The 14,027-nt window shown below is 41.9% G+C and overlaps 1 protein-coding gene across 6 annotated transcripts in view; it reads left to right on the top strand.

Annotated features, from left to right (window-relative positions):
* LOC144728326 (calmodulin-binding transcription activator 1-like) overlaps positions 1-14,027 on the top strand; it is a 630,428-nt gene that overhangs the window by 487,433 nt on the left and 128,968 nt on the right. For all 6 annotated transcript variants that reach the window (XM_078607684.1, XM_078607683.1, XM_078607681.1 and 3 more), the window contains one exon: positions 2,236-2,370. In XM_078607684.1, coding sequence (XP_078463810.1) covers positions 2,236-2,370 — 135 coding nt within the window. The remainder of the gene's footprint in view (positions 1-2,235; positions 2,371-14,027) is intronic.

The raw sequence follows: 14,027 nt of genomic DNA, 5'->3' as shown, positions 1-14,027 counted from the left end.
CATTACACGATTGCTCAATCGTACTACGTTAACTTGAGTACCTTTGGTCAAAGCACATGAAACAGGGATATTCAGTATATTAGTGTTCCTTCCCTTCTTTTTGCGACTGCTTGCCAATACAAAACGATTTGTGAGCTTGCTGCAAAATGTAATACTCTGGTTCATTCTATTTTCATATTAAAATTAAATTCAAAACTCTGTTCAAACAGGTGTGTTTTGCACAACATTACAGACATTTGAAAAAGTACGTATCGGACTAATTTGAGCACAGTTGAGAGCTGTGCGTGTGTGAGAGGAGAGAAAGATTTCGGATATAAAATATAATTTTAAAGCGAGCGGAAAGCCTGTAAAGATACATTTTGATGGACTTGAATCTATCTACAGAGATTGGTTGAATTTAATTGGATGCATTTGAGTCATCAAAATTACAATCAAATAATATACGTAGGCTTTCACTACCATATTGAGATTCACAATTGGTTTCTTTTGGGTTACATCATCGTGTACACTACGTATAAAAGTAATGATTAAAATCAACATTTAGCTTTTTCACATTCCAGTTTGCTGACAAACCAAATCCATTGGAATATTAGTCCATCTAACAACTTTATTTGATCCACTTTGTGAGGTGGTGGAGGGTTATAATGTTGAAGACAATCCCCGATAAGCACGGTTGGCTACGTACAGTGCGAAAGAAGTTCAACATACGTAAATTAACAAAATAAAATTAACATGTATTTATACTTACACGATCTTATCCAAACTGAAACGAATTATGGATCAAATAATAACACTTTATATTAACAATAATAAGAATAATAACCACGAGACAATATAATATCTATCACATCAACGTTAAGAGTACGTTTGTGAGGCAAATGCAATTTGTGCAAAAGAGGGACGCCAACAAATTGTATGATTTTAAAATGGTGCTCGCGTCACGCCGGGGTCATTGTAAACGGTAGAGCAGATGAGCAGGTGTGTGGCTGCAGAGCCGACTTAAAAAAATATATAAAATATATATTTGTTATATTGTTCACATAAACTGCATGTAATCTACATACGAGCTACATATCATTACATAATCAAAAGCAGCAGAGTTGTTTCCATGGGAGATATTTGCCACTTTGATGACTAGTAAATGAGATATATCGAATCAAGTTGTGCAATCAAGCTATAAATGTGAAATATTTAAGTATTATTGCTGTTTATTTTAGTTTATAGTATATATTGATTTTATGTATTTACTTACGAGATTCCTACGATTCCTTTGTACTCTTTTGAAGTAGAATACTGCTTAGCGATGTTTTCCAATTCCTATTTTAATATATTTTTATTTTTACTTGGGCAAAAAACCAGTGCACAGACCCGTGCATACAAATGCAGAATTTACAAACTTTGCACAGATGGGTCATACACCTTGCTGTACAGATCTATACAAGCGCCATACTATCCTGTAGAAAAAGCCACATCATTCATTCTCCATCTTTTTGTGATACATCAACCCCGCTTGCAGGTTACCGGATTGCAGGCATGTACCATCACATCTTGCTAAGTTGAAGTTAAACCTGTTCTGCTAATACCGTGCAATCACGGTTGAACTCTGGCTAAGGGCCTCTGCTTGAAACGCTAGTTGCAGCACCTCCAATGCGTTCGTACCGCGCATTGTTTGGCGTGATTTCCGACAGCTCCCCGGCATGTGTTGCGAAACGTCGGACATCGTGCCAAACAACACTCGGGGGACAACCAAAAAACGCATCGGAGAGCCATACTGCGCAAACTATGAAAGCCTCGTGCAAATACTATTGGATGTTACAGTATTATAGTTTAACAGCACAGCTTGGAGAAAAAGCCACGGTGGAGAGATCAGCTTGCCGCATTTTTGCCGCATGCCCACTCGTCAAACACGATTGTCACAATTTGGCACGGATCGGTGTTGATATCTTTTGAGTCCTGACTAAAAATAGAAAATAATAAAGCATTAGCTTTGTTATCCTCTGGCTTTTATTTTACCACCCCGGTTCTTTGTATATTATGTATGCCTCCCTTTTTCATGTGCGGATGCATTGAGACATTGTGAAAGGTTGCCTAAATACGTGTCAACTATTATGCTTCGTGATAATATATATAAAAAATTTGTCTGAGAAGAAAATGCTGGAAATGTGCTGACGTGTGACTGATGGTGAACGATGCCGCAGACGCTAAACCGGTGCGCGTGCGTGCGTGTGCTCCCAGCTCACGAGGCAGGGCTGGTCACGCTGCAGGTGGCGTGCGAAGGGCAGATCATTTCCACCGCCGTGGTGTTTGAGTACCGGGCGCGCAACTCTCTGTCGCTGCCAGCCACACAGCACGACTGGCTCTCGCTGGATGGTGAGTCACCGCCCCCGGGTGGGTGAGGGTAGGGGGGGGCCCCACTGCCACCCCGAACTTTAAAACAAGAAATCCTCTTACTTTGACAATTGCTGCACTTGGGCTTGCAGTGCGTAGTAGCACTGATTTTGTAAGTTATACAGGGACTCCTCTATTTACAAATGAATTAGGTTCCAGAGGTCGGTTCCTAAGTCGATTTGTGTATAAGTCCAGCTTTACTCCTGTCACACATATTGTACGGCATGCACACTAAACACGGGGAATGGCTATACAAGTTGTATAATCTGCTGTAGATGTCGATGCCACTGGTTCTTCATGTTCGGCAGATGTAGATGTCACCACCGCCATCTATTGCGCGGCGGTTGAACTTAAGACTCTCGGTACGAACAGGCAACTGGACATACGGAGAGGTTTGTTCGTATCTATGAAAGTTCGTAAGTTGAATGTTCGTAAGTAGATGAGTCCCTGTACGACTTGTTTTTTGTGGGCTTGGGAATTGTGTACATGCATAGTTGCGGGAATGATGGTTCCTGTTGATGTTTAACGCTGCAAAATGTTCTGCATATGATTGTACGTATGTAATTTACGATGCATTTATCTTCCAGAATGTTGTTGTGATATAAATTTGAGGTCATGGTCAAACAGCAGCAGCCCCCAGTCACATAATGGTGTGTTGGTGAAGGCTTGAACCAGCACTGCTTTGGGCTATCAGTTATTATTAGCATTATTTTATTCAAGTAATTACATTAGAAAAAAAGTATATTATTTCTTCAACAACAACAAAACCTTGTCAGAGTGTACTTATGATGAGAATATACCGTTGAAGGAATGGTGATTGCCCTCTGTTCGGAAGAGAATGGTTTCCCCCAACGTTTCAGTGCTTGGCATGGATAATGAGAGGGGGTCCATCGGCCTCATCCTCTCGTGCAGCTGTGCTGGCCTTGCCGTCGACTGCCTCGACACTGTTGCGGAGAAAACTAGATTTGTACTCGAAGTAGCCTTAACGTCCGTGGGATTTGTCTACCAGCTGGAAGAAGATAAGATTGAGTTTTGGCCCAAATGTGCCTTTTGGCTCTAACAATGAGGATGAGATGGCAAATATATCCTGTCACCACTGAACAGGGAAACAAATGTAAAGAAATATATCCTGTCACCACTGAATAGGAAAAATGTAAAGATAATAGGTTAACACCTATACCTGCTTTTCATACAAAGTAACCTCTAAAATAAGCTTGCATTGTTTACCGATGTTGTGTGAAAACAATTGCAAAATTAGCGGGACTACGTTGACAACGGTGGTGCAAAAGCTCATATAAAAACACGCGCGAAGATAATATGCTCAAAAAGCACACACACTAGGGTAATTAATTCAGATGCTACAACATTAAAACCCGTTCAGCATAAATTGACGAAGGCATATATTTACATTTCGAATTGTAATTTCCGTAGCATGAGTCTATTATTGTTGGGGATTTGATAGTATTTGTAAATAGTAAGTGTAACTTCGCATTATATTAACACCATATCTGTACAGAAAATAAAGGAGCGCTCAGCCCAGGAAATTAATTCACTCACGCTTTCTCACGTAAACACTATGGCTTGTTCAAACTTTCGTAATCTGTGAATGTTTCGCACAAATTATTCACTTGATTGTAGCTGCGTTTCTTATTATTGTGTTTTTTTTCTAATTCTAAATTATTTGACCTTTGTTTTGTAATTTTGCATTCTAATCGAATGCCACAAATGAACCACAATACCTTGCTCATCTCGTCAAGGAGCACAAACCATCACGCGAGCTCCCGTCATCCTCACAGCAACGGCGTTTGGCTAGCCATAAAACAAAGACGGTCACTGCATTGCGCACTTTCAGATGCGCTTCTGCAGCCGTCTGGAACGCTCTTCCTTCCGATATTAGGAAGTCACTGGAGCTTTGCACTTTAAAAAAATCTAGATTGAGAACTCATTTCTTTAGAACTGCTTTTTGCATTTAGTTTGTTGTCATTCTCCCACACCTCCAATTAGCCCGGATGGCTACGTGCGGTGCAAAAGAAGTTCAACATACATACGTACATACCTTTGCGGATGTGAAGGCCTGCCCAGTGTGCTGCACAACACACATACACATTGTTTACTTGACGCTTTGTGATATCTTCTCAGATGGTGCCTCGCCTCCCCTCCACCCCCAAATAATATTTCTTACAATGCATATAACTTTGTAATGATAAAACAAATAATTGTATGTTCCATGTACAAGGGACATTGCCCGAAACGTCACCTTTTGTATCGTTTTTCCTTTCAAGGTAGCATTATTGACGAATGTGTTGAGTTTTTTGTTGTATAAAGGTATTATATTGTTGATAGAATATATTATACCACAATTTGGAAGGGCCTTTAAAATCGCCCTTTATGAAATATGCAACCCTGATTTATATGTTGGTAGAAAGTGCTTTTCTGCTAATTGTAGGATTTTTATTCGTGTCTTCTATAAAAGCTCTTAGCAATATCACTGATATTTCTTCCAAACATTGATGTTAAAAACTCTCCTCTGTGCGCCAAAGTATTTGTAGCATTCCTTGTCGCTAAAACAGGTCGGGCTTCGTACCTCGTTGAGGATTGAGTCCGATTTAAGCAGACAATGCTACCACGGTGTTTTCCTCCACACTGTGAGTTTAGTTAAAACGTGACCGGAGACTAAAAAGTCCAAAGTCTACTATCACATTAAATCAATTGGGCGCCACGCTTGGTGCAGGTAATAAATGCGGCGTGGCAAGAATGCCGCGCCCGCTCTTGCAAACCATTTTTTTTTGCACTCAACTGTTGAGGGTTCTTGCACCGAGGTGTCATCGTGTCAGCGAAGAAGGCAAACTCTCTCAGCTCATGGAGGGAAAAGGCACGTTTAGAGCAATCCCGAACCCCTCCTTCCGTTAAGTGCACGCGCGACCCCGTGGATTACACAAACAGCGCCCGCAGTCACAAATTAAGTGGCCGTTGGTCACCTCCAAATATATCACACGGGTGCAAAACAAATACCCGCCAGTAAGCTTTTAAAGGATGCTTCGAGTTTTTCACCTTAAATCGAATTAAACATGTCCAAAGAAAATACCTTTGCACTCATGTAATCGAGAACGTTTTGCGATGTGGCCTTTAACAAGATCACTTTTGAGTGCACCCCATCTTTGTCAGACCTCAGAGGCTAAGCAAATGTTGAGCCTGGATAGTGCTTTGATGGGTGACCACAATGCCATAGTAGGTGTTGTCGGCTGTAGTGCTATGATGTGGGCAGAAGAGAGCAGTGTAGTACAATGCATTGTTGTTACTGGACTTAAATGCTTCCTCATTTCTGCTTCTTGCCTTTGCCATGAAGTGACTGTCCTGCATCATTGAAGTGTGCAATTGTTAACGCTGACCTACGAGGCCTTACCACACTGAACTTTAATTCTATGGGTAATGGGACAATTAGAATTGGAATAAATTCCATGATTACCACCTATGGTTTATTGTATTATTGTCAGACATTGTGGTAACCTCTTGTGCTGTATTATACAAACAATACTAATTAAGTAGTTTTATACGGCACCTTTCATTGAAAATTCACAAAGCACTTTACATCGCTAAATTCTCAGCCAAAGCGTGTGAGAGTGGTAATTCAGATGCCGGCCGGGTGGCTCAATCAGCAGGTTGCGAATTCAAATCCTGATTGGGGGTTTTCTCAACCCATCAACTTTCCTCGGTCAGTAAAATCCATACCACTTTGCGTGCAAGTCAACCGTGGGTGTCCTATGGGGAGACTCGCCTCTGCCATAGAAATGTGTAATTTCCACTCCAGGCTTAAAGGGAGCGTGGGAGATGAGCAATGCCTCAATGTTCATATCAGCAAGAAATCACTTTTGTATTTTGATGTACGAGCGATCAGCGTGGCTGTTGAGAACAGAGAGCTGTGTTCCGCTGAAGTTTTCTCAGGTATGTCCTCAGCCTATGTTCTTAGTCAGGCATGAAACTAAAACCGATCAGATAAAGAAGTGCATGCGCTACCTATATGTATTTTTAAAAATAATTTACAAGAAATATATCACGTACTCACGTTTACGTAAGAATGCTATCTTGTGTGCAACGCACCTTACACACACGTGTACACAGCAGTATGTGCAGCCAGGCGTGAATCCGATAAGTGAAGGGATCATTATCCGATAAGTGAAGGGTCACTATCCGATAAGTGAAGATATGTGAGTCTGATAAGGGAAGAGTGATGTGGTGTGAAAAATATTGTCAAACTTTCAGCATACATCAACCACATTAGAGCTTCCTCCTAGGCCTAGTATCAACCTGGGCGAAGATGCAGGTGATTGTCGTGTAAAATGATGAATGACACTGTTGAAAAGCATATTTCATTCCACTGAGTTCATACCTCTCAGTGCATTTTAAAAGGTTTGAAGGACTCCTTCTTAAGTGGAATTAACGTCGAAGTCCTTATCCAAGCCATCATTGTTATTCTAAATCGTCAGGGGCCACGGGTTCACCACGATGCCTTGTCACTCAACTCTCTCCACCTCTTGTGGTCATCTGCAATGCGCGCATATCGTCTGCCACCGATCTCCTTGTCCAAATCGCGACGTTCATCATATGACTGACTGTTCCTTGGCCGACATCTCGTCCGTTCGACTGGGTCCCGCAAGATGGCGTTGGAGAGTCTTCTTTCTCTCTGTCTCCCTTTGGTCTTTGAGCGATGTGAGCCACCAAACCATTGCACCTTCCTCCTGTTTCTTATCACCAGTCGTGGTTTGTGTCGATTTGACTCACTTGTACGATGGGTAGTCGGTGTGCCATGGAATTCCACGCTGTCAAAAGAAGGACTGTGTCTCAACAGCCTTAATTATTTCATTGGCGTCGCTCGTTCATGTTCAATATTCACAGCCATGTCACGTGAACGATATTTGCTGTTGTTTGAGTATTAAGGTTGGACTTGTATATTGCCCATGTCCTTTTAAATTTTGCGAACATTCTTATTTCAATTGCCCATCTGGTCTGAACCTGATTCTTCGACCTTCGATCTTCTGTGACATTTACTCCTAAATATTCAAAGCAAGGAGTTCATCCTATCAAGCTACTTTTTTTCTGTGACATAGATGTCTTGTACTACCATTTTACTTATCCAAGTCACTGACCATGGAGTAGAATCTAAATCAGGTAAGCAATAAGTCAGTATTGTATTCTCCCTGCAGGCACACGGACATTCGTCGTTTGTGAGGTTGTGCTTAAATGAAGAGCGCATCCATTTGACATTTGGCCAATAAAATTGTGGCTTTAATAAAGGGGAAACCGAGTTAGTAGTTGTGGTGATCAGTCACGGTTGCTCCAGAAGGTCAATCTTACAACTTAACACTGAAATGCCAAGAAAATTTGCATAGATCAAGATTTTAAAAAACGACGTTTGAGCGATGGTTATCAGGTTACAGGGCTGCCTTCAGGTGTTGTTGAGCGACCTTGAGCGTATTATTTTTAGTAGGTAGGGGCTACACGAGGGGAAATACCCAAAGCCCTTGCCTAAGTGCGCCCAGCACGTCACATGCATTGGTGCAGGCTGCGTGAAGAGAGACACGGAAGGGAGGAGGGGTATGGCCGGGTTATCGTCACACGAGATAACAACTCTGCAAGAAACCGGATTAGACTTGGAGGAGCCGGCAACGTTTTTTTTTTGGGGGGGGGGGTGTGGGGGGCGATAGAGGAGTGTGACCGCTCCGCCAGTGGCCAGACATGGCTCAATGAGACTGCCGCCTTTACCTGGCAACCTCTAACCCTCCTTGAAACGGGCCGCATAACGGCGTTCGCATGGGTTCTGTTTACGTGAAGTCGTTATTTATATCTGCGTTGGCAATTGTGGCACAAATGAACCCGGGCAGCTGGCTCTCATGCCGTTGCAGTATTTAGCATCGAACGAAGACGGTCACCGCGCTTTGCGTACTTTCAGATGCGCTTCTGCGGCCGTCTGGTAGCGCTCTTCCCTCCGATATTAGGGAGCTACCGGGAGCTATATGCACTTTGAAATAATCATTATTTAAAACGAATTTGTGTATTTTTAGTTTGTCGTCCTTCCCCCGCACCTCCGATTAGCAAGTTTGGCGACGTACGGTGGGGAAGAAGTTCAACATCCATTCGCATAGCTGCAATTAGAGATTTCAACTTGCAAGTCTCAATCTTAGAGCGGGGGCTGCACACATGACCACCAAAACCTTCAACACGTGTAGTACATAATAGCTCGTTCGTTTCTGTCTCAGTTGAGTCGGGCGGTCCAGACCTCCCTGTCCCTGGCGACAGACTTCAGCACTACTGCACTACTATATACTGCACTGCTATACACTGCACTGCTATACACTACACTACTATACACAGACTCTAGCTCATCCTGGAGGAATTCCCAGGCGTTCTGAGTCCCGCCAGCGTGTCCTGGGCTGGCCCCTGGGGTCTTCGCCCAGTGGCGAGTGCCTGGTAAAAGTATTTCCATATTCATATATAAAAAAATATCTATTCCTTTGTGTACGTTCAGACAATGCAAGCTATGCCAATTTCACTCGTCGATATTAATTTTTAAATCTCTGTGATACCCTGCCTTTTTTTACGCGTGTTTTTCTTCAGAATTTGTTCAACGTACTCCAGACATTGAGCGGAACATTAACCCCAATAAAGCAACAGAAGCACGGATGTTTCTTTTGCAAGTGCCCTTGTCAGATTAGGCTGTTGCGTTTGCGGTAAACTGCCTCGAACATCATCAGTCAAGCTGATTAATTGCATTGAATGCGCCCTGTTGTTTGCAATCTGTAAAACCCAGGCTCTCGCGTCAGGCTGATCACATATTCGGCAAATCCTTAATTTGAAAAAGTGTGTAGTACATTACTATAGTTATTTAATTGAGGAACGTTACCTGACCGATGATTAACTTTATGGTTTATTATACGTTTATAGGTGTTAGAGCTCAAATGTGCATTGTCCTCTTGAGATTGAGGCTTGCCAGTTGAAAAATCTCCATTGCAGCTATTCGAATGATACGCGTTGTGACTGTATTGTCGACTCCGTTAGTAATGCTCGGGGAGGAATCTATCGCTGCTTTGGTCTTGTACAGAATATTATTCCTGGAGGATCCCGCTGTTGTTTCGAAACTCTGTATGCCAAACAAACATTTTCAATGTTATAAAGGCGCCTGTGATATACAAATCCTCCGCTAGATGGCGGAACGGGACTTGGTTTTTTTTCTCACTCTATGAACGTAATACTGGTAGGAACCTCCAGGTTACACCAACCCATAGGGGATTATTGTGTCCGTCCGTCGTGCAGGGAGGGGCTGGGTGGGGAGGGAGGGGCTGGGTGGGGAGGGGAGGGTGGGGAGGGCCTGGGTGGGGAGGGTGGGGCTGGGTGGGGAGGGGAGGGTGGGGAGGGGCTGGGTGGGGAGGGGCTGGGTGGGGAGGGGCTGGTCACCCCGTGGTGCCCTTATAAAACTCAACGTTTAACCTACTCACGCCGGCTTGTGCCCGCCCTCACAGTCGGGTCTATTTTCGGAATACACCACGCCGCCGTTGACCCTGGCCATTGACCGAACATCTCAACGTTCCTACCAGCTCCCTCCGAAGGAATGTGTTATCTACGCAGCAACAGAGCCCCACCACATTCCATGTTGTTAATACATAAATATTGAATTCATTGGTCATGCTTTGTCGACAGTGATGCACAAGCACGATTAACACACAAAAACACCCAAAGCCATTTATCAGTAACACTGGGGCCTTTAAAGTATACAATATTTAATAAGCAATGAAAACATATTTACCAGGTAAGGCCCACTGAGCTATATAACTCTTTTTCAGAAGCGACCTGGCTATCACAAATAATAGCTCAACGAAGTGGCTTATCATGTGGAAATGTATAGCATGTTGGAGGGAAACCCCGGAGGACCCGGAGAAAAATCCACGCGACCATGGGGGAGAGATAAAAGCAAACTCCAAATATGCAGGCATCAGGGTTGTGATCGAACCAACGACCTCCTGTATACCAGGCGAGATTTTTTACATCTCGACGTTTCAAGCAATAGCCCTTGTTCATAGCACATACGTGGTTTACGTAAATATATTGATGTTCTATGAATAAGGGCAATTGCCCAAAACGTCGGCGATTATATATATATATATTTTTCCTTAAAGGCCACAGTGTTACAGACGAATTTGTTGAGATTTTGATGAATATTATACTTTTCCCACTTACAGTTGTAAGCTTTATTCGTGCAATCAAAATTCATCGTTATCCTCCTTGCTGATCAACTTGGGTTTAGAAAGGCCAAGGTACACTTAAACCCGGCTCCCATAATTGATCCACCAATGTATGCTCCTCAGCCTTAAAAGACTTTACCGCTGTGATGAATAATAATAATAAGCGCTGCAGTGCACTGCCATTACTAATCCATGAGAATGGACGACGATTGCGAAGTCACATTTCAAAAGCTCTCAGCCAGAAACCGAATGTTTATATATACTGCAGAAATCCGATGAGCTGCTAAGCTCTTTTTCACATGTCTCGTCGGGGCGGATCAGACAGTTACAGCAACAAACTATACAACAACAACAACACAGTGGGAGTGCGAGGTATAGGAAAGGTAAACAGATCACGAAAAAATATATATTTTAATCTTACCAGGGAAGGCCCACGAAGCTCTTAGCTTCTCTTTCAGAAGCGACCTGGTCACAAATGATAGCTCAACGAAGTGGCTTATCACGTGGAAATGTATAGCAGCCAAATAATCTAAATAATCATCAGCCATCTTGACGAGGAATGAAAATTATCGGCAGTTGGATTGGGAGTCTGGGTAATAACAGTCATAATTACGGCTTATAACAATAACGCCTTTCATGCAATCTCAAGGTGCTTTGCATCAATGGAAATGTGTGTGGGGGGAGTGGCTCTGAGTTAAAATAGAAATTTCCATCTTAAAGGGAAGCGGGGACTCCCTTCGGCAGGGAGTTCCACAGGGCCGAGTTCCACGGAAACGAAGGCCCAGACATCGCCCCCCCCAACCACCCATTGACTTGAGCTGCGTTCTGGGGATGCACAGGAGATCTAAGTCCGCCAACCTCAAGAGTTTTCATTGAAACGCAGGGGGCTTTTTGTGGCGTGACCATTGCCACCCATTGAAATTTTACATGGATGTGGTATTTTTCAACTTTGGAAAACATATCAGGTTTCGTTTGTGTATATACCCACGGCGCTCCCTTGCTTGTAAATGATTGTTTATGACTTCGATGAACCTGCAGAATTACAGGTTATGTAAGTAATGTTGCTTTTTTACGACTCTGTCTGGGCCTTACAGTACTTTTTATGATAAAAAAATCATACGTGCTTAGTGTTAGAGTTGTAATTAAATAGTGAAATAGTTATATTATACACGATGTAACACTTTAGTTCATGGGTACTAAGTGTTATTTTTTCATTGCTTACACCTAAAAAGTGTAGAAAATGGCAATTATTCCCCACAAACTTTGCTTTTGTGACCAGGACTTTATGTGAGCGAAAGACACAAATGCACACCGCGTTTTCTCATTGAAAGTAGGTAAATTTCAAAATATCACTGTCCTGGTCACAAAAGCAAAGTTTGTGGGGAATAATAGGCATTTTCTGTACTTTTGAGGCATAAGCAATTAGGAAATAACACTTACTACCCAGGAACAAAAAAAATGTTTTGGTTACACAGTGTTATGTACCTTATTTTATTTTCTTGTATACTTAGTGAGTGTAGACCAAAAAGGAGGAATTGCAGGTGTAGTAAGATCAGTTATTTTATCAACTACAACGGCAGTTTTTGAAGAGGACAAGTTGATAACACGTAAGCGTGGCATCATTAACAATTACTCGAATAAATTTGATGTAAAAACAAGGATAGCACATAGCTTAGGATGTACAATAATTAAACGCGTGCAATTGCGGGCATTTTTTCTATCGGGTATGTGCAGTTATATTTTTGGTATATGATTCCAAATTGATTTGTCCAAATTTGACCAGTCAGACAGATGTTTGAGACCAATCGTTTATTAAAATAGCCAGCGCAATGATCTACCTTTTGTCCTAAAATATGAATATAACTTTTTTTCACGTTTTGGATTTCCTTTCTTTAAACATCTGTTGTTTATGTGTGCTCATTTTCGTCTTTGCTCTTGTAATTCCAGTCTATCTTTAAAAGGAACTCATTCTGTCTCAATAGCTTCTCACCTGATTGAAATACATACTCAAAATTATCGCGTGGATATGCGAAGGAGACATGAATGTGTTTTATTATTTATATCGATTGAGACGTAAGTTTTGACTGCTTGTGAACGAGCGTGTGCGTGTCGCTGCATGCGCCTGTTCAACATTTGACCTTCACCGCTGAAATGTTTCTCGCATTTCCCCCCCCCACTTACGCGAAGTATTTTGGCTTTTTTCTTTGTCCTTGTAAACAAAACATGTCGAGCAATATTTCCGTCACGCATTGTGAAGCGGCGTAAGCGTTGGAAATGGCGTGTCTTTTCAACCCTGTTGTGTTGTAAAAATAAATGTGTGTCACTGAGCACACAAAAGCCCTGTTGTCACAAGTTTCATCGCAGCACTTGACGGCACGCTGAAGTGTCGCGTGTTGCTTCTAAACAGTAAACTATAGCGAGTGGAACATGGAATACGTTGTCTGTGAGGGCAATTTCGGTTTGCGTGTTTCGTGAATTTAATAATTTACGAATTATGTTTGCTCTATGCCTCTATTCCACCATGATATTTATCCGTGATTGTAGGCGGAATATCAAAACACAAAGGATTATTGTTTATAGTTTCTTGATAGTGTGATAATCATGTTGGCTTGAACTTGGCATGAACTTGTTATGAAACACTCACATTAACGTGCCCCAATTGTTGCAGAGATTTCATAGGTTTTGTATGAGATTAAGTAAAATTCACACCCCAGTGCAAATTCGAATTTATCGTTGAGCACCCTTAAAAACCTTATTAATTTCGAACATCATCGTTCTCATTCTTGTTGGAGCTTTTTGTTTACAAATCTGGTTGTGTGTGTGTGTGAATCAGGCTTAATTGTGATGTGCTTGGGTATCTGTCTACTTTGTAACGAGTGTCACAACTAAGTAAACAGCGTATTGTTCCAATTGCTCATGTTACAGATACTAATGCCATGCACATTTAATTGTATTGGATCTATGATTTATTCTTGATTTGAAGCTTTCGTGACTGCAGGAATCCATACTCTTTGGTTCTTTCGGTAAAGTCACGTAGTTATATATTATTTTATACCTACGTGGCCATCAACCTGCTCTCCTCTAACCTCACAACAGGCAGTTAAACGAAGATATTAAATATTAGATTGGGTTTTTTGTTGTCGTCCACTAACACACGTGATTTTGGGAGCAATGGTTTTTGTTACAATCGTCGTGCTAAATGATATTGCAGGAATGCTACGAGTCAAGGGTCAAAAATCACTCATTCATGGTTACAAGCATTTTACCGACTTATTAACTCAGTAAGTGTAATGTTATTGTAGTAATCACAATGTTGTGTTCGGTGTAAAAGCAGTGTCGAGAATGCTTTTTGCGTTTTGATAGATGATGAATGCAAAAGCCAGGTAGAAAAAGGTTAATTTTTTG

The sequence above is a fragment of the Lampetra planeri genome, chromosome 28 (genome assembly GCF_965212315.1).
Source record: "Lampetra planeri chromosome 28, kcLamPlan1.2.h2, whole genome shotgun sequence".
Lineage (NCBI taxonomy): Eukaryota > Metazoa > Chordata > Hyperoartia > Petromyzontiformes > Petromyzontidae > Lampetra > Lampetra planeri.
The sequence above is the reverse complement of the archived record's forward strand: the minus strand, read 5'-3'. Positions and strand labels throughout refer to the sequence as shown.